At 43.5% G+C, this 21,814-nt stretch overlaps 1 protein-coding gene across 2 annotated transcripts in view; it reads left to right on the forward strand.

Moving 5' to 3' along the window:
• The window catches only part of TAFA5 (TAFA chemokine like family member 5), a 648,513-nt gene that overhangs the window by 468,578 nt on the left and 158,121 nt on the right, over nucleotides 1–21,814 (forward strand). For both annotated transcript variants that reach the window (XM_060244774.1, XM_060244775.1), the window contains exon 3: nucleotides 9,310–9,437. In XM_060244774.1, the coding sequence (XP_060100757.1) occupies nucleotides 9,310–9,437 (128 nt within the window). The remainder of the gene's footprint in view (nucleotides 1–9,309; nucleotides 9,438–21,814) is intronic.

Raw genomic sequence — 21,814 nt, forward strand, 5'->3', positions numbered from 1 at the left:
GCAGGGAAGGAAATCAATGTTTACACAGTTTTGGGGATTTGAAATTGGTAAACAGTTAAATATAATCACAGAACAGCATCTTACATTGCTGAATGCACAAGAGATGTTTTTAGACTTAGGGCTTTTTGGCTTTCACAGAAGGTTTTACAGATGCTACAATGATTTTTCTAGATATTACTGGTTCTTGGTTTCCTAATTTTTCCCTTTGAATTTAATATTCATTTGTCATATAGACTTGAGAATGTACTCAGCTTTATCCCTTTTTTGGTTAAGACTAGGGATTTTCTATTAGACCCTTTTCTTTAGCAAGATTATTATTATCTTCTCTTTGAGATCAATCACCTGGACTTTTGGCATGTTTAGGGCCTTTCAATGCTACTTCAAACCATTTGTTAAATGCTTATCTTCCAGTCTCTTCACACTGGATTTTAAGGTTGTGTTTCTTGGTTTTACACACAGGGACTGTTAAACTATTGGAACAGTCTCCTCCATAGTCCATCCTTTTTTCCACAGCCTCACCACATTGGCTCTGAAACAGACTCTGCTTTCTTGACTCTTCTTACACTAGAGCGTTTCTCCAAGCCACCACTCTCTTCTTCATCCAATCTCCGACTCCATTCTAACTGCCCAACTGTCACACTCCTCTCTACAGTTAGCTGCAATCCCCAATCAGAATGAGTTCCATGAGCTGTCAGTCAGGTTAGCCAACTCAGTGTCTTCCAAGCAGCACCGCCAATAAGCATGCTTCTGCTTGCTGTCCATCACACCATCAGTGTCGATTTGCTGCCAATAACTAAGAACAATTTAACTGTTCTTAACTAAACTATACTGTCATAAAAGATCCCCAAGGCTTATGATGGTTCTTTTTGTCATAGTGAAGTAGATTAGTGGTAGGAAAGCATGGATTGGAACAAATTATTTTCAGAGGCCTTTTGAAGAGGCTATTAAAGTCCTGTGATCTACACCATGTGCTTTCCCACTTTTTAAATATAATTGTAAAACCATTCTCTCTCTCTCTCTCTCTGTCTATCTATCTATCATCTATCCATCCATCCATTCATCTATCATCTGTCTGTCTGTCATCTTCTCACTCAGTGGAATGTATTATTTGTGGAATTCCCCAGTTGCCCTCACAACAATCCTGAGCAGTAGATTTGGCAAAGGGAGGGTGACTGGCCCATCATCTTCTACTGGGCTTTATAGCCAAGTTCAGATTTGAACAATGGCTCTCTCACATCTGAGTCTCACTTGTGAAGTATCGTACTAGAAATTGAAAAGTTCAAAAGTCAATGATGTGTGGAATCATGTGTAACTTGATTGGCTTGCGCATACAGGACAATTTCAATGTCCACTAATTTCAACTTCTACTAATACCACTATTTGCAATGGTGTGTGGAAGGCAGCCTTAGAATAGTGGTAGAACTATAAAGAATGTGAAAGAACATATTTAGGATCCGTTTAAAATACAGGTTCGTTCACTGCTTTTGTATTTATCTGCAGGCTACCTTGAATAGAATTCTGAAGAGGAAGCACTGATATATCATAAATAAATCATATAGTTTAAAAAAAAATCTTTCCCCACTGCAGCTGCTAGAGCTGCTCCTTTTTAAGGGGAGCATATTGTGTGTGTGATAGGTTTTCACACAGAAAAGTGGTTGTCTGGCAACTTTTACTTCTGCTGGGGAAGACGTCATTCTCAGTCAGTAACTGACTGAATTTTTTTTTAATGCATGCAGAGTTGTTTGAGACTATTTTTATGGCAGAAAACATATATGTTTTTTTATTCTTGAATCATTCTAAATATGCAGATGTATGCAGAAAATGTTTTCAAAGAAAAAGAAGTGCATTGACTGCACAATGCGTTTATTTTAGGCAGTTGCTGCTATAATTCAGACTCCAATGTACGCTTGATGGCAAAACCCTCAGAGCAGCACCTTCCTTATGATTTGCCCCCAGCTGTCCATTTTTGCTTGAATTGGAAGTCTGTTGGTACTGATTTTCGACTCTTATCTACACTCATCAACTGCTTCTGGGTTGAATGTCAGACATAGTACATATACTAAGCCCATCTTCCACTATATTTTAGGGCATTTTCGCACTGACCTTACTCGGGAGCGACGTCCCTCTTCACCGCGCAGCGTCTGTGCGGATTTCGCACTAATTGCTCCGCAGAACCCGGAAGAGCCGCAAAGTCCCGCGGCTTTTGCGTCGCAAATGTAAACTGGTTTTTGGCCAGTTTACATTTGTGATGCAAAAGCCGTGGGACTTTGCGGCTCTTCCGGGTTCTGCGGAGCAATTAGTGCGAAATCCGCGCAGACGCTGCGCGGTGAAGAGGGACGTCGCTCCCGAGTAAGGTCAGTGCGAAAACGCTCGTAATGTATTTTTTTCCTAATGGCAAACTAGAATGATGTTTATATGAATGTTACATGTGTAAAGGTCAATTAGCTGGACGGGAAAAAACTTCTGAGAAAGAAAGGCCCTCATTTTGGCCCAGGCTTACTAGCAACAGAATAATTAACAGACATTCTCACATTCTGACATGTTATGTTTTTATTGGTTTCCCACGCTAATGCTACCCAGAGCAAAGGTTTTCTCAATTTGTTGATTTTACTATTCTGCCATTGGATTTTAATTTTGTACCACTTTGCATTCTGAACCGTTGCCCACCTGCTGTATGCAGCTCTGCTCACTGTACCTCATTTCTCATCTGAAGAAGTGTATGCACATGAAAGCTTACATTCTGAATAAAACTTCGTTGGTCTTAAAATGCTACTGGACTCCCACTTTGTTTTATTGCTTCAGACCAACACAGATGTCCACCTAGATCTATCTGAATGTCAGATGGTTACTGGAAAGTTGCTAAGTACTTTGTTTCCTGTACTGGGGGGGGAGAGGAGGCAGTGGTTCTTAAGCTAAGTTCTACTTCTCCTTCCATATAAGAAATAAGAACAAATGTCTATGAAAACGAAAGTTTAATCTAGGCATTTACATATCCCAAACAGCACTGTACTTCTCCACAAAAACTGAAATGTAGATTGTTGTTACACAGCATTTCTTGCATCGTAACTGTCTCCCTGGGGTTCTGGTAGGGAAAGTAGGCAAATACTGTCTTTTTCTTTCTTTCTACTAAAACAGAAAAATGATTCATGAAGGGAAACATTAACTCCCTATTTGCCCAGCACAATGCCCATCAATCCAACTCCCCCAGCTCATCTGCTTTTGTTAGATCAAAATGTACCCTGGGATGTAAATGCTGTGTTTCATCTATTGTATTTACCTCTTAAGGTTCTGTTCATACGCTGAGAGCATGTAACTGGCCTAAGGTCACCCAGTAAGTCATCCTGGCAGAATGGGAGTTCAATTTTGGGTCTCAAATACTAGTGCTCTGGCCACTACACCACCTCAGCTCTTGTGTTTACTGTTAATGTTCTAACCACTACACTACTCCGGCTCCTGAGTTTACTGCTGACTCAAAAGGCTCTCCCCCACTCATTATCACTTTCCTTTGAAACATTAACGCTTGTCTACATAATCTTAAACTGACATGCAGTCACATTTTGCAGGTGTGGGTGTGTGGGGGATGTTGCCTGCGTAGGAAGAGCTATAGATTTCTTGCCAAACATTTTAATGTCCTTTGCATTTAGAAAGACTTTTTTTTTAAAATCCTTTTTTTAAATGTAGTTGTTTAGTTTAGTTTATTTCTATCTCACTTCATTTACTGCAAGCAAGACTCAAGGTGGTGTACAACATATAATATACATAAAACAATAATAATGAAATACATTATAATAAACACATACACCGCAGTTAAATTAGATGGTGTCATATGTCTATCCCCCAATTGTCAGAGGGGACTAGCATACAATCAGAGCCAGTTTGGTGTAGTGGTTAAGTGTGCGGACTCTTATCTGGGAGAACCGGGTTTGATTCCCCACTCCTCCACTTGCACCTGCTAGCATGGTCTTGGGTCAGCCATAGCTCTGGCAGAGGTTGTCCTTGAAAGGGCAGCTGCTGTGAGAGCCCTCTCCAGCCCCACCCACCTCACAGGGTGTCTGTTGTGGGGGAGGAAGGGAAAGGAGATTGTGAGCCGCTCTGAGACTCTTCAGAGTGGAGTGCGGGATATAAATCCAATGTCGTCGTCTTCTTCTTATCCATACTCAACTCATTAAACAGGAGAGAGTAGAACATAGAGGAGGGGGAGAGCCCAAGAGGTCACTGATCTTTCTAGCCATCACTGTCCTCAACCATCTCCCTGGTTGACCATCTCTGTCTTACAAGCCCTGCACAACTGAGCCAAGTCCTGCAGGGTCCAGATGTCACTAGGGAGAGAGTACCACCAGGCTGGAGCCATGGCTGAAAAAGACCCTGTCCCTAGTTGAGGATAGCCTGACTATTTTGGAATTAGGGACTACCAGCAAGTTGGTCCTAGTTGAGTGATGTCCTCTCTGAGCGGCATATAGGAAGAGGCGGTCCCATAGATACAATGGTCCCAGACCACTTAGGGCTTTGAAAGTAAGTACTAGAACCCTGAATTTGACTTGATACTCAATCTGGAGCCAGTGCAGCTGATACAGCACAGGTCACATGTGCACTTTCAAAGCGGTTCCCATTAAGGATCTGTACAGCGACATTCTGGACCAGTTGAAGTTTCCAAAACTAATTCAAGGGCAGCTCTGGATAGCGCAAGTTACAACAGGACAGTCTAGCGGTGATAATTGTGTGGGACAACTGGCACAGGACAGGTAGACCAGCTGTTGGGAAAAAGAAGATTGATGATGATGATGATGATGATGATGATGATGATGATGATGATGATGATGATGATGATATGGGATTTATACCTTGTCCTTCACTCTGAATCTCAGGGCGTTTTTCCACAGAGCTTACCTCGGAGCGACGTCCCTCTTCACCGCGCAGCATCTGCGTGGATTTCCCACCAACTGCTCCGCAGAACCAGGAAGTGCCGGACCTTTTGCGTCGCAGATGTAAACCGCTAAAAACCAGTTTACGTTAGCGACACAAAAGCCGCTGCGCGGTGAAGAGGGCCATCACTCCGAGGTAAGCTCTGTGGGAAAACGCCCTATGAGTCTCAGAGGAGCTTGCAATGTCCTTTATCTTCCTCCCCCACAGCAGACATCCTGTGAGGTAGGTGGAGCTTAGAGAGCTCTCACAGAAGTTGCCCTTTCAAGGACAGCTCTGTGAATGCTATGGCTGACGCAAGGCCATTCCAGCAGCTGCAAGTGGAGGAGTGGGGAATGAAACCCAGATATTCTTCGTGGTCTCTGTGCTTCACACTCATGGGATAGAGCGCCTGCACCGATCCCCGAATCGGTACCTAAAAAGCCCGGGATTTTTTCGCGCTCGGCACCAGCGGGAAGGCGTCCCAGTGTGCATGCTCGCCGGCGCCAGCGCGAGGATGCCGCCAGTTCTTTTCTGACCGCTGCGCTGAGAGGATCTGAAAGTCTGAAACAGACTTTAATTGGAGGCAAAAGACTGAAGGGGGGGGGGGGACTCTCTCGCCTTCTTTTTCAAGGCTTGTAAAAGTTTCTGCCTATCCTGGTAACATTTACAACACCTGCATGAGGAGAATCACACCAATCTTTAGTTATACAAGAGACTTGATGGCTGAATTTAACTGACTTGCTTTAAACCCCCTTTGGGGGGGTGGAGTTTTGGATTTTGGGAAAGTTGCTTGCTTGCAAGTTTATATGGATGTGAAGGACAGCTGGCTTAAAAGTACTTTGAAGCTTTAATTGAAGTGCTCTGAATGAATTTATAAGAGCCCCAACTGACTTTCAAATGCTGGTGGGTATTTTATACTGACTTATAAGACATAGCAGGATCTTTAGTTGGAAGAAGGTTTCTGCAAGTTTCCGAAGAGGATTTTCATTTATTTTTGTTGGATGTTTTATGGATATAACCCTTTAACCTTGTTTTCATTTTTTCTTTTCCTTCCTTTTATCTGTGACTGGAATATTTTTAACATGGCTTAAACATTTTTGGCTTCGGATTCTTTTTTTTATTATTCACCCTTCTTCTTTTTTTTGCATTACCAAATATGGATACTTTTTCTTATTTTCTATTATTTTTTCTTTTCTCTTCGGGAGTGCCTGGCTTCCTCTTTTTTTATTGTTTGTTTAATTTTTAAGTTGCTGAAATTTGAAGTTGCTGAAAGACATTGTAGTGACTTGGATTTTAGCTCAATTATCATTGCTAGAGGACTTACAATAGTGAATTGTTTTTGTTGCTGTGAACTGAATTGTTTTGCCTATTGACTATTAAGCGTGGTTGGCTAAAAAGTTTTGTTTACTATTATTCTTACTATTGTTTTGGGTTCCACAAATTGTTGATAGAAGCTAGAAGGCTGTTTTCTTTTTAAAACTATTTCATAAGAAGGGCATTGCTTGGTGGAGATTAGCTTATCTGTTATAAGCAGGAACATTGAGTTCCAAAACAAACTCTGAAGACTTGTGGCTGTGAGTGTATTTATTCTAATAAGAATGGAAAATAAAGCTGGGATTGGTTTCCAAGAAACAGTAAAAAAAAAAGAAAACCGAGAAGGAAAGCCACCAATTCCTTCACCTAGTGCTCCATCTGGGCCAGGGAAATTTACGACCGTGCAGGGAGATATGAAAGAAATGCAAAGCACCTTAATGACTGCTATAGCACAGCTGACTAGTAAAGTAGGCAGTATTGGTGAATGTCACGGGCTGGGGCCGGGTCAGGCAAAGTCCAGGGGCAGTCCAAGGTCTGTAGCTGGTGAGCAAAGAGGGTCCAAGGCGCCAAAACTGAATCACAGTCCAGGTGTCGCAGGTCAGAGGTTCAGAAGCCGAAGTCAGGGGGTCCAGAAGTCAATGCCAGAGTCAGGGGGTCCAGAAGCCGAAGTGGATGCTAGAACGTCAGATAAGTGACTAGTTGCTTCCACAAAGCCTTCTCTCAAAGCCCACAGCTATATAGCCCTCTGCTGTCTGTTGCCCATTTGGGCTAATTGCTGGCTCAGAGGGCAGCCAGGATCCTGCTGAGACTCAAGCACCCTCACTCCTAGAAGGGCCAGAATCCTTTCAAAACTCAGGGCTCAGGGAGCATCTTGCTCGTGAGCGTGCCGCCCTCCTCCGATCCCTGAGGTCCTGACGAAGGCGGTCACGCACATGAGCCACCCGAGAGGGCGAGGCAGGGGGGCTTGGATCTTCTCCAGCAGGAGGCAGGGGCACTGGTGCAGGTGGCAGGGGCACAGTTTCTTCTGCAGGCTCAGCTTCTTCTGCAGGGTCCCCAGCACCCATGACAGTGAACAGATAGCAGAGATTAAACAAGAGCGTTTAGAAAACAGCAGACAGACCGCTGGGACTAACAAAGCCTTAAAAGTATTAAATGGTCAGGTGACAAAGAACATCCAAAAGGTGGAACATCTGGAAAAAGAACAGAACATACATGATTCTACACTTTTGCAATTGGAAGTAGATAGAGCTGCCTATATGTTAAAGTTTCAAAATATACCAGAAGAGAAAACTGAAGATTTACAGAAAGTTTTAAGTGAAGCCTTGGCTGAAATTTTACAGGTGACTCCTCAGAGGATGGAAGAAGAGTTTGATCAAGTTAGACGGGTGCCATCTAGTTATACAAGATGAAATAAATTACCTAGTAAAGTTCACTTGAAGTTCACAAGAAAGAGGACTAGAGATGACATTTTGAAGCAAGTAAGAGACAGACCTATGATGATAGATGGAAACATGGTGAAAATTCTAAGAGGCGGGAGGGGACAGGACAGTTGTGGGTGCGAGGAGGCAAATGGCGGGCGGCTGGCTGCGGGGAGATGGGGCGCCTCATGGCACCACTAGGCCAAGTGGCTCCTGAGGCCGCCGCCTACTTGGCCTACTCCCACGCACCAGCCCTGAACACTTTAACCACTTACCGCAATGAGTGACATGAATAGTGTGCTCAAAGGGATACATAGAGCAAAACTGTGAAAATGTTGACTGGATCGGAATGACCATGGTGTGGAAAAACACTCCCATGTGTATATGTGTTTGTTCTTCTGCTTTAACATTTTTTTTAGCATTTTACTCAAAGAGGTTGTTTTTAAGTAGCATTAGGAACGTAGCAATATTTATTTTATTTTCTTTTTTAGTTTTAGCGATTTTATAAAACTAATATATAGTTCATCAAGGATATGAATGCCATATCTGTTGGGGCCCTTCTGCCAATCCAGTAAATATACCCCTTTACTCACATTTTAGCCTTAAAGTTAAAGACAGTAGACGAGTCAATGAGTAAAGCCTCTCCAGTTCCTACATGGCTTAAAAATACAGGGTTGTACAAAACTGCAATTTACTTTTTTTTTTTTTTTAAGCATTGGGGGCCAATCATAGATGGGGTGGCCAAACTTGCTTAACTTAAGAGACACACAGATGTCTGAGAGCTGCAAGACATGAATGTCAGATGTTTGAGAGGAGGAAGGGAGGGAGGGAGGAAGGAAGGAAGGAAGGAAGGAAGGAAGGAAGGAAGGAAGGAAGGAAGGAAGGAAGGAAGGAAGGAAGGAAGGAAGGAAGGAAGGAAGGAAGGAAGGAGGAGGGAGGGAGGAAGGAGGAAGGGAGGGCAAGGAAGGAAGGAAGGAAGGAAGGAAGGAAGGAAGATGTGGAGGGAGAGGTGGAAATAAACGAACTTTCATTTTAAATGCATTCTCCAAGCAGCTGGCTAGCTTGGCTTAGAGAAGTGATTTGGGGCAGTGGGGGCACACTGAGAGAGGCACACAATATGTATGAAAGAGCCACATATGGCTCCTGATCCACAATTTGGCCACCACTGCTTTATAACATTATAATCTTAACACCTCCTCCAAGTGATAATACAAAAGGATAGTGCTGCAGACATCATTTATATATTTGTGATTAATGCATACAATGTATAGATCTCACACATCGATTCAGTGAGGTCCTTGTGTCTGATAGCCATCAGTCAGCTCCTTCGTGGGGTTGTTAATCTGTCACTCTTCTTAAGGCTCCTGGGGGAAAGTCTGGGGTTTTAAGAATCCTCGTCCTGGTTGCTCTTTAGTGTTATAGTTCACAGGTCCTTTAAGAGATGCATGCTGATGGTAATCAACAGAAAAGGACAAGCCTTGTTGTAGAGAGACTGTCAAGAGATGCAGAATTCTTTTAAGTGAATTCTAAAACTTGCCAACTCTGCAGAAAGCTGTAGGTGCTGTAAGCGGGGCTGAAAGGCTTAAATACTCAAATATGTGGCAAGGAACAAAAGCATTTGCATAGTTGTTGATGTTTCCCCAATTTCTTTCTTTCTCTCTCCTGTTTTCTGCAGCCCGCATTATAAAAACAAAACAGTGGTGTGAAATGCTTCCATGTTTAGAAGGAGAAGGCTGTGATTTGCTAATCAATAAATCAGGCTGGACCTGTACACAACCAGGTGGGCGGATAAAGACAACTACAGTAAGTGCCTTCTGTTCTTCTGTATTCCTTTTTTATTTGTTTCAGCTGAGCTGTAAATTTTCAGAAAGCAAATGATATTCTGTCAAGTTAATCTTTGCCAAAATCCCACATCCCCTCATTAATGTTTGTGTAATTCTTAGTTTATGCACAGGGATGAGCTCAGCACTCTTACATTTGTGCGCTATCATCCAGGGCTTTTTTTTTTTTTAGCAATAACGCACAGGAACGCAGTTTCGGCTAGCTTGGTTTCAGGAGGTGTGGCCTAATATGTAAATGAATTCCTGCTGGGCTTTTTCTACAAAAAGCCATATGTGAAACAACGGGGTGTGGCTTAATACGCAAATGAGTTCCTGCTGGGATTTTTCTACTGAAAAAGCCCTGCTATCATCTATTCTCAGGAATTTAGTCTAATGAATGTAAAATCTGGCAACGTTTACTATAAACAGAATGTATCAATCAAATCAGGAAGATCGTTATGAAGAACCACCAGATTGCCTCAAAATTGGATGACAATTTTTGAGGAATAAAAAAAAGGATAAATTGTCAGAGAGTGTGGCTATAATATATGTGTCCCATAACTTTTGGGACCCCCGTGATAAATGTGACCTTCCAGCATGAAGCTATGGTTGACCTTCCAGCATGAAGCTGTAGTTGATTTTGCTGCAAATAGAAGAACTGAGACAGCTTCAAAGCTAAATGAGGAGCAAGAAGCAGACTTCTAACCATTGAGGAAAGGTGGTCGGGATTAGGTAGGATTTCAGTATCAGTTATTGTGTGGATTTGTTTTCCGAATGAGTGTTTAAATTCTATCTTGTGTTTGATTTTCATTTGCCTTTATTTATATACTTTATAATTTATATATTCATTTAACTTATTAATTTAATATAGTAATTTATAACATATACTTTATAGTTACTATAAAAATACAGTGTTTAAGTCGCCTCTATAAAGTAATACCATCAGCAATGAATGCTCGTTGGCACAGCAGAACACTAGTAGTACCACAATTCTGGATCTAATTTAATGGGGTAGTTTGTGTGCTTCTTGCAAAGAAAATGCAAAGCAAAGCAAAGCAAGCAAAGCAAAGCAAATTTTATTTTTATATCCCGCCCTCCCCCACCAGAAGGCGGGCTCAGGGCGGCTCACAGACATGACAAGCATGATTCGGTTAAAATAGACAGCAATGGTTTAAATAATACAATTACATGAATTAATAAAGTTTAAAATATAAAAATAAGAGAATAGGAGATTAAAAGATATAAAAATATAAAGTAGGTAGAAATAGGTGCTATATTTCTGTCGGTCATAGTTTACATATTGTCATACATCAGTTCCAATTTCAACATAAAGTGGCTAAAATTACGATAGTTAGTCAGTTTGGTCAGGTCCTGTTCCAAATGAGAGCTGAAAAAGATGGGTTTTGCAAGCCCTGCGGAACTGATTCAGATCCCGCAGGGCTCGCACCATCTCTGGGAGTTGGTTCCACCAACGAGGGGCCATTAGTGAAAAGGCTTGCTCCCGGGTTATCTTAAGTCTGGCCTCTTTTGGCCCAGGGATTTGTAGAAGGTTTTGGGAGCTGGATCTTAGTGCTCTCTGGGGAATATATGGGGAGAGGCGGTCCCGTAGGTAGGCAGGTCCTCGGCCATATAGGGCTTTAAAGGTGATAACCAGCACCTTATAGCGAACACGGTAGACAACCGGCAGCCAATGCAGATCCCGCAGCACAGGCTGCACGTGTTCCCATCTAGGTAGTCCCGCTAGCAGCCTGGCCGCCGCATTCTGCACTACCTGGAGTCTCCGCGTTCGACACAAGGGCAGCCCCATGTAGAGGGCATTGCAGTAGTCTAATCTTGAGGTGACCGTTGCGTGGATCACAGTTGCTAGGTCGTCGCGTTCCAAGAAGGGAGCCAACTGCCTCGCCCTTTTAAGATGAAAGAAGGCGGATCTTGCGGTGGCGGCTATCTGGGCCTCCATTGATAGCGAGGATTCCAGTAGCACCCCCAAGCTCTTGACCCTGCGCACTGGTATCAGTGGCGCACCGTCAAAAGCCGGCAGAATGATCTCCCCTTCCGGTCCGTCCCGGCCCACGCAAAGGACCTCAGTCTTCGTTGGATTCAGCTTCAGCCCACTCAGCCTGAGCCAGTCAGCCACGGCCTGTAACGCCCGGTCCAAATTTATAGGGACATCGCCAGTCCGGCCTTCCATCAATAGATAGAGCTGGGTGTCATCAGCGTACTGATGACAACCGAGCCCATACCTCCGCGCAATCTGGGCAAGGGGGCGCATAAAGATGTTAAACAATATCGGGGAGAGAACTGCTCCCTGAGGCACCCCACAGTGCAGAGGGTGTCTCTGAGACAGCTTCCCTCCAACTGCCACCCTTTGTCCCCGATTTTCGAGGAAGGAGGAGAGCCACTGTAAGGCTAGCCCCCGAATTCCTGCGTCGGCGAGGCGGCAGGCCAGCAGCCGGTGGTCGACGATGTCAAACGCCGCCGACAGGTCGAGCAGCAGCAATACTGCCGAGCCACCCCGATCCAGTTGCCGCCGGAGGTCATCTATGAGGGCGACCAAGACTGTTTCCGTCCCATGGCCCGGGCGAAAGCCGGACTGGCATGGGTCCAAGGTGGAAGCGTCCTCCAGAAAGCTCTGCAGCTGCAACGCCACAGCCCTCTCAATAATTTTGCCCAGAAAGGGCAAATTTGAGACCGGCCGATAATGTGCCAATACGGACGGGTCTGATGTAACTTTTTTCAAAAGAGGGCGGACCACTGCCTCTTTCAGGGATGTTGGGAAAACACCCTCCGAAAGGGATCGATTTATGATGTCCCGTATAGGAATGTCCTGTTTCCTGTAAGATAAATGTAGTCTGAAGGTAATTTGTGCCCTGTTCTCTTAGTATTTCATGTGACATCTTGTAGTTGTGTGAATTTCATGCTTAGTTTTTGACATCATGTTTAAAATAGATTTGCTCTCTCATGCTATTTGACCTACATATAGAACTTATTAATATACAAGAAGATATAGGAGAGAAATCAAATGTTTGGTAACTGGAAACAAGCCCACAGGAAAAAAGCTCATAGAAAAACCCCATGGTCATAAATGTTCACAGGAAAAAAGCCCACATGGAAAAATGCCCACCTGGAAAAATGTCCACACAGAAATAAACCCACATGGAAAAAAGCCCACACAGAAAAAAGCTCGCATGGAAAAAAGCCCACATGGGAAAATACCATGCAATGCCATAGATATTTATAATTGTGGATAACCATTCACCTCCATTTATGAGAATGAACAGGTATTACCTATATTTTATGTTTTATTTTAGGATTAAAATATGTCCTATTCACATGCAACAATTTGTGTTGTGGTTTTATCAAGTATAATTAAATAATAAATTTTGCTATGTTATTAGTATATTTTTTCATTACTATACAAAAGTGGCCTGTAAAAAGAGGATTTTAATGCTCTTGAGTGTAAAGATTTGGAAGGGAAAATACAGAAAATAAAAGCAACCATTTTATCAATGAAATTTATTGAGAAGGAAAAACAATAATAGAAATTAAATTCTATATAGAATTTAAAAAAAATACTTTAAATTTATTAATTTACCATTTGTCAACCTTTTTAATGTTGATAGGAAGTAATTTCTAAAGTGCCGTCTAGTATTCCCAGCTTCTGAACAACTATATGGCTTACAGTTTTTCAAATAATTAATATTATTTATTTTGTTATAAGATAATGTTAAAATAAGTCGATTTCCTAGCTCAATTTCCCTTTACTTGTATTTAACAAATACATTGCGGTACACCCAGTGACCATGACAAAAGACTACCTAATCCTAATAGTAAAAGCAACACTTATTTAAGAACAACAATAATAACTCAGATATAATTCTTCATTGCAAATTAACCAGCCTCCTGAAGTAATTAAATTCATCTTCCAGTAGCTCATATTGCTGCACAGAAGTGGCAACCATGTCATGTATTGCCTATTTCCTCTTTTTCACCTCTAGGTGACCTGTCTGTGCATTAGCCAGTGTTTGTTTGTGGCAAGCCCAGGCCTGGTGCTAGTGCTTTGAGTGCCCCAAGCCAGCACCTGCCCCCATGCCCCCCACCAGCACCTGCCCTGTGGCTGCACCCTTGTCCACAGAGAGGGCAGGTGCAACAGCATGGCAAGGGAGTACCTGTGCTCTTGGAAGCAATCTGAGACTGCTCTTGGAAGCAATCTGAGGGCAGTTTCAGAGAACCTCTGAGAGCATACCTGCAGGCATTCGAGCTTGAAAACTCACCCTGTCTGGCTGCTCTCGCCTTGAAGGCGAGAGCAGGCAGGGCCGGGTGCGTTCTTCTCCCCTGAGCTCAGCTTCCCTTGCAAGGAAAGCCAAGCTTGGAGAAAAAGGCAATGGCATTTGGGCAGGGTGGGGCGCACTCTTCTCCTCTGAGTTCGTCTTCCCTTGCAAGGGAAGCTGAGCTCGGAGAAGGTGCCTCACTTGCCTGCTCTTGCTTTCAATGTGAGAGCAGCTGCGCAGGGCACGTTCTCCTCTGAGTTGCAAGGGAAGCTGGGCTTGGAGGGAGAGCCTTTCTGATATGCTGTCCAGGCACTCTCAGCTTCCTTGGTCTGTGACCTGGGAAGCTGAGAGTGGGCCAGGGGGAGGGGATGCCTAGTGGTACCCTGTCGGTGAGATGGCGTCCCAGGCTGCCACCCACCTTGCCTACTCCCACACACCGGCCATGGGCAAGCCACGTTCCTCTGCAGTCCATCAAATGTACAAATAATTTGGCAACATTATTATTTAATTATACTTAATAATATTGCAACACAAATTGTTATTTAAATGATAAATAGCATGGTACTTTACATGGTATTTTTCCATGTGGACTTTTTTCTGTATGGGCTTTTTCCCGTGTGGACTTTTTCCTGTGTGGGCATTTTTCCATCTGGGCTTTTTTCCTGTGAGCATTTATGACCATGGGTTTTTTTTTTTCCTATGGGCTTTTTTTCATGGAACACAAACATACACTCTAGTCCAGGGGTGGCTAATGGTAGCTCTCCAGATGTTTTTTGCCTACAACTCCCATCAGCCCCAGCCGTTGGCCATGCTGGCTGAGGCTGATGGGAGTTGTAGGCAAAAAACATCTGGAGAGCTACCATTGGCCGCCCCTGCTCTAGTCAGCGTAGGTCTTACATTCCAAAGATAGACTGTCTGTCCATCTGTCTAGCATGTTTTAATCCCACCCCTTCTCCAAGGAGCTGAACTGAAGAAGTTAATAAACTATATAAAAAAAGAAAGTATAAGTGGGGGTAAGTAGGCACAAAGGAAAGAGAGACTTTTGAAAGGTATGGCCTGTCTCCATGGTGGACTAGGATTAGAGAGAGCTACTGACCTAAAATCGTCCATCAAGTTTCATGACTGTGTAGAGATCTGAACCCATATCTCCCAGACCCTAGTCCATGACTGTCATCACTATGGTACAGTGGCCCTCCTGTGAAAACATTTTCCATCTGTCTTAGCTTTTCTCTTTTTTTTTATTTTAGTGAGGAACTTTTCTTAACTGATAAAATTATATGCAAACATTTTTATTAAGCTTTCTGTTGTTTCTTTGGGACACGTAGGCACGCATGGCCTTATCTATTGCCCGATGGTTATTATCCTTTTTGAGGGAATCTGTAAAGTATAGGCTATTTTGTTGTCTCTGAAGGAAAAGGAGGAAATATGTGATAGTGCCTGCCAAGCATTGTGAGGCAGCTGTATATCCATGTGCAAGCTAGGGGTGTGTGTTTGGCTAAATCAGAGCCAAAAATATCCCATAAATTGCCTTTTCAGTATTTTCCAGATATCCTTTCAGCCAGATAGAGATTTGTTCAGCTATCCAAAATGGCCGAGCCCTGAAAATCCCAAAATTATTTGGGATTTTACAGCTACCAGATAGTCAAATTTAAAGGGATCACAGTCCCTTTAAATGCCTTCTCCAAGTTGTGTGACTCTGTGCAGTCCCTTCAAATGCCTTCCAGGTGAAATCGCTGCTTGGAGGTGCTTAAAGGGACTGCAAGCCCTTCAGAGTTCACTCACTGTGGAGTTGTGAAGCTTGGAAAAGGCATTTAAAAGGACCAGACTCCTTTAAATGCCTTTTACTTCCATTGAAAGCAATGGAGGATGGGGACACTTTCTTTGGTGGCCCATAGAATTGGACCCCCTGGTACAATCATTTTGAGACTTTGGAAGTTTTTTGAAGGGAGGCACCACCAAATTTGGTGCCTTTATCTCCAAAATCAGCTCCCCAAGATATCCCTAGATCGATACTCTATTATATACTATGGGAACCATCGACTATAATGGTCCCCATTGGAATTGAAAAAAAAATTGGGCTTTCCTAATATTTCCCAAATCCCAATATCATATTGGTATTGGGATTTGGGAATGTTGGGATATACCACTATTTTTCAGTATACCCAAACCTGAAAAATACTTTTGTTGTTTTGTTTTGTTTTTTTTGCACACCCCTAGTGCGAGCAGTAGGGTAGGAAATATTTCCCCAGGAGATCCCACTTCTTCACACTTTTCATTATTCATGTTGTGAGGAGAAAATATGTAATTAATATTTTTAAAAGGCATGATTTCTCTAGGGTTTCCAATCCCCAGGTGGGGGCAGGGGATTCCCTGGTTTGGAGGCCCTCCCCCCGCTTCAGGGTCGTCAGAAAGCGGGGGGAAGGGAGGGAAAGGTCTGCTGGGAACTCTTATTCCTTAGGGAGATTTATTCCCATAGAAAATAATAGAGAATTGATCCGCGGGTATCTGGGGCTCTGGGGGGAGCTGTTTTTTGAGGTAGAGGCACCACATTTTCAGTATAGCATCTAGTGCCTCTCCCCAAAATACCCCCCAAGTTTCAAAAAGATTGGACCAGGGGGTCCAATTCTATGAGCCCCAAAAGAAGGTGCCCGTGTCCTTCATTATTTCCTATGGAAGGAAGGCATTGAAAAGGTATGCTGTCCCTTTAAATGTGATGGCCAGAACTCCCTTTGGAGTTCAATGATGCTTGTCACAGCCTTGATCTTGGCTCCACCCCTAATGTCTCCTGGCTCCACCCCCAAAGTCTCCTGGCTCCACCCCCAACGTCCCCAGATATTTCTTAAATTGGACTTGGCAACCCTAGATTTCTCCCATTCATGTGTGCAAGTATTTTATCTCCCAACCCCCTGTTTTGTTTGGACTGATCCTTCTGCAAGCATAATGTTTTGAGCTATCTGTGCCTGAAATATTGCCAGTGGGGCTTTCTAAACATATTTATATTGTCACCTTGGTTATTTTGCTGTCATCCTGAGGGAAAGGAATGGGAGGGGGGGGAAGTCTCCAGTAATTTGCACGTTGCAACTAAGGTTACATCAGTTTCTCATCCAACTGCTTATGTTCATGTTTTGTGGATATAACTTGTCAACGTATAAAAGCAAAAAAACAACAACAACGTGCTATTCTATTGACGTTACAAGGGAGAGTAATTTTAGCACCAAAGTGTATATGTGTTGTCAATGATCCATCACTGCTTAATTGTTACTTAATTAATTCCTTCTTTTTTACATGTTGCGGATTTCAAGGCACGGGGCTTAACAGAACATTCACGCTCCAGTTCCTCAGGAGCTAACCTTTTTAAACTTCTGTGATTTTACTGCTAAATTAGCTGAAGTGGGAAATTAAGGAGTATGAAGAAGCTAAGAGAGAGCTCACAGTAGATAAAGGGTATAATTACTCTGACATAGAGCTCAGTGCTTAGCTAGTAAAATTTACTAAGGATCTAGTTTCACCAAGGGATGTGACTTCCTTAATAGAGTTTACTTACACACAGAGCAACTTAGCATTTTCCACCATTAATATAAATGACATGCTGGCTGAGTTGGTAAGGTTGCTTGCCCAGAGCTATACAAGACTGCTGTTTTGTTTTCACCGGCAGGAATTTAAGTGAGAGTTTCCCCCCTCACACACGCACCTTATTTCTACAGATTTTCTTTTCATATATAAACCTGTTACTAGGTAACAGGTAAAACATACAGAATTATATCCATCCTTATATTTACCTCTTCAGTTGTATTCTTTTGTGCTATCATGTTCAAAGGATTTAAAATGAATGGGTACATATTTAGTGTTGCCTTGAGAATGACCACTGTTAATGGAACTGAAGGCCATCTGAAAGGACATACAGTATTTTTTGCACCATAAGACTCACTTTTCCCCCCCAAAAAAGTGGAGGGGAAAGTGTGTGCGTCTTAAGGAGCGAATACTGCAAAAAATTCACACAAATGCCTCTAAATTCACACAAACGGCTCTAAAAACTAGGTGCGTCTTATGCTCAGGTGCGTCTTATGGAGCGAAAAGTATATTTCCAGTAATTATTTGCTAGTCAGCAAATCCTAAATTAGGATTTTCAGACAGCGACTTCCTCTTTGAACTTTATTAAGTCCCTTGGATCTCAGATCTCTTTTTGTGTGAGAGATGACTGTGTGCATAAAGAACAGATCTTCCTTGCGGTCTCTGTGAATCACACCTATGGGATATAGTACACCTGCACCAATTCCAATCGGTAACTTCAAAGCCTAGATAGAAAGGATTTTTGTGCCTTTCCCAGTGTCATGTGCTGGAGCTCCACTGTGCATGCTCACTGGGAGGGGCATGAGGATCCTGCCAGTTCCTTTCTGACTGCCGCATGGATAGGATCTTTCTACTAGACCTCAGCAGTACTTACCTCATTCGCCTAGTTTTCTTCCACTTCAAGTCTTTTACTTCTTCATCTTCACCTCCAGACGCCTGAGGAAAGAGTTTGGTGCGTAGTGACTCTTTTTCACTGACCATTTGTCCTCCCACCCACCTGAGAGGGGCTGGTGCCTAGCCCCTTTTTCCACCTTTTCCCCACATCTGACTTTCCTCACCACTGCATGGGAAAACTTTTGGGGTACTTTTTATAAGGTGCACTAAGTGCAGCAGTAAAATTCCCCGACCAGTCAGCCACGTACTTTGCCTTTTTTCCTTGGTGAATCCCATCGCCCAGAGACTTGTACCCACTGTACTGAATTCTCCAAGCAAACCCAGAGAAACCGGGCAGCTCAACTGCACGCAGCCCTTATGGACTCAGCCCTATCAGCACCCAAAATGTCTCCCTTCCAGGATGAATGGGCACGCCTTAATGTTGACCCCCACACACATCGACCTCCACTCAAGCAGCCCTAGCTTAGTCTGATGCCAACCAGTAGGTGCTGAAATGACTGGCCCTAGCATCTGATTCAGACACCTCCACTCCTGCTAAGATACTGAAACCCACGTCAACCGACTGGCCTCCAAAACAGCCTGAACCTCAGGAACACTGTTTGCACCCTGCCAAGCAGAAAACTCAGCCACCATTCACACTTCCATAGGATCCCTCCAATGCAGAAGCCTCATCAACACATTCTGACTATGACTCAGGTGATGATCGTTTGGAACCAATAGACTTTAATATTGAGCCTTCCCCAACACAGAAGGTGACAGAGGAATCCCTGATTTTGCCCTTGGAAGATCTTCAAACATATGGCAGTTTCGTTAAACGGAATGCACATAAACTGATAACAGTCTTCGACAGCATGCAAAGAGACACCTTGACACTGGTGGCTCTACCCATGACCTCAGTTCTCCGGCAAGCACCTAAAGCACCCCGGCAGACACTAGCTTCAACACCAGTCTCTTCTCAGAGAATAGACCATATATAGAAGATCCGAGAGCCAGAAGCCACTTTCCTTTTCACCCACCCAAAGTTCAACTCAATGGTAGTCGCCTCAAGAGGCAAACACACTGGGCGTTTTCGCACTGACCTTAATCGGCAGTGACGCCCCTCTTCACCGCGCAGGATCTGCGTGGATTTCGCACTAATTGCCGCGGAGCACCCGGAAGAGACGGAAAGTCCCGCGGCTTTTGCGGCGCAAATGGAAACTGGTTTTTGGCGGTTTCCGTTTGCGCCGCAAAAGCCGCGGGACTTTCCGGCTCTTCCGGGTGCTCCGCGGCAATTAGTGTGAAACCCGCGCAGATCCTGCGCGGTGAAGAGGGGCGTCGCTGCTGATTAAGGTCAGTGCGAAAACGCCCACTCAGTCTGCTCCTGACAAAAGGGGGGGGGGGAATTGAACTCTCTGGGAAGAAATTTTTTCTCAGCTGGGGCTCTGGGTATTAAAACTACTAACTATGCAGCCTGCATGAGCACCTATCAGTGCATCTTATAGAAGAAGAAGAAGAAGAAGAAGAAGAAGAAGAAGAAGAAGAAGAAGAAGAAGAAGAAGAAGAAGAAGAAGAAGAAGAAGAAGAAGATATTGGAGGAGGGGGAAATACTGCTCTGAAAAACCACTCTTGGAAACTACGGAGATACAGTGGAGTGACAGCAGAATGCTGGGGAAAGAATGTGGAAGGAATTGAAAAATCCAGTGGGAGAGTGAGTTGAGTGTGCGAGTGAATATGGAAGCAGGTTTTTGAAGTGACGGAAGTGGAAGGCGAGAGCTGTAGTAAACGCAAAAAACAGAAAGGGCCATTGGGAGCAAGAGAGGCTTTAACCTCTTCTTTAAACAGATGCAATAGCATTCTCAGTTCTGAAATGCTCTCTGCAACCCCTTTGTTTTCTTCAAAATTAACAGCATTAAAATTTATCATCCTGGAATAAACCATGGCAATTATAATGAGATCCAGCACACAGCTAAATGGAAGTGAATGCTTTTTAAAAAAATTAGATGATGGTGATGATTACCTTACCTCAGTACTATTCTTAATGATAATGAGAGGTAAGTTGTTAATAATAATCAAGGACTCATACGGCTGCATTTTGCAGCAGTTGGAGTTTCAGAGTCAGCCCCAAGAGTAGGCCCATATAGAGTGAGTTACAGTAATCCTGTCTGGAGGTGACCACTACATGGATTACTGTGGCTAAATCAGGGTGACACAGGTAGGGGACCAGTTGCCAGGGCTGGAACAGGTGGTAAAACACCAGCCTGGCTATATTTGTGAACTGGGCCTCCATTGTCAAGGAAACATCCAGGAAACATCCGTTATAATGCATTAGACTGGTCAATTTCACAAGTGGCATTAGTGTCAAGTAGACGGATTCAACAAGGAGCCAAAGATAAAACAAAGACTTCATTTATTGATTGACCATTACTGTGGCTCAAGCCGGACACTTGAGTAGAATGAAACCAATACATTGATACAAGCATTATAAGATACACTTCAAAAGAATTCCTACGGGGAGGGTAATACAAGAGCGTTCACACATACCTACAAAAGATACATTCCCAGGCTGCTATCACACCGTTTGGCCTTGCTTACATGTACGGCTCGTACTCCTTCGCACCTCTGTCTGGGAAGGCCCAGTTTACTTCTTTCACAGCAATTACTAGCCATAAAGGAAAGGAGGGGTCACTAAAGGAAAATAACCTAGCAGCATCTGGCCCATCGTGATTTTAAGCAGGCCTGTTCTTGACAGGCAGGACCCATCAGTCTTTAAGCAGAATCAGGCTAGCTTGACAATTAGTAGTTATAATTCTGTTGAGCATTGGTTCCAGACATTGGAAATAAGTGTGTCAGATGAAGGCTATCGAAACATGCCTAAAAACTGGAAATGTGTCACACTGTATCCATGCTGAAGCACGGCATTTTTTGCTGAAGATAAATACACACACACACAGGTGTAAACTACAGGGGGGCTCATGGGCTCGAGCCCCCTCTGAATTTTTTTGCTGGGGGCTGAGCCCTCCTGGGCAATCAGTGCAGGACTTGGGGGCTCAGCAACCAATGCCAGGCATAGTGACAAACTCCTTTGAGTTTAGATTTTCAAGAAGGAATGATCTTCAAAGACATGTGAAGCAGTAAAGCTTCCCCCTCCCCCGGTGTGTTTTTTCCTCTGGGCTGCGAAGAAGAAAGTCAGAGGTGTAATGATCTTTTTCTCCTTCTTACAAGTGCTAATTGAGCTACAGAGCAGACAATGGATAGATAGATAAATAAACATCCCCCTTCTATCCCCTCCCAGGAAACATATATGTGAACAGGAAGGCTCTCTCTGGAGACAGGAAAAGCTGTTTTGACCTGAACAGACCTGGGTCAAAGGGGTGGGGAAAGAACTTTGATAATGTTTCTGGGTTGGCAAGAGAAGCTCTTTTGCTGCTTAATTATCAGGAGGGACAGATCTCTCACCTGAGATCTATGAATGGTGGCAATTTTGTCCATTCATCTGGCCGGCCTAGAAGGCTGAAGGAGGACACTTGATATTGTAAAAGGTAATTGTGATCTGCAACATTTTTTGCTGTAACTTTGGACTCTCTAGATTAATTACTAAGGTTTGATATCCAGAATACATCAATACTTAAATATGTTTGGTGTCTGTTGG

This window comes from Heteronotia binoei, chromosome 8 (genome assembly GCF_032191835.1).
Source record: "Heteronotia binoei isolate CCM8104 ecotype False Entrance Well chromosome 8, APGP_CSIRO_Hbin_v1, whole genome shotgun sequence".
In the NCBI taxonomy this organism is placed as follows: Eukaryota; Metazoa; Chordata; class Lepidosauria; order Squamata; family Gekkonidae; genus Heteronotia; species Heteronotia binoei.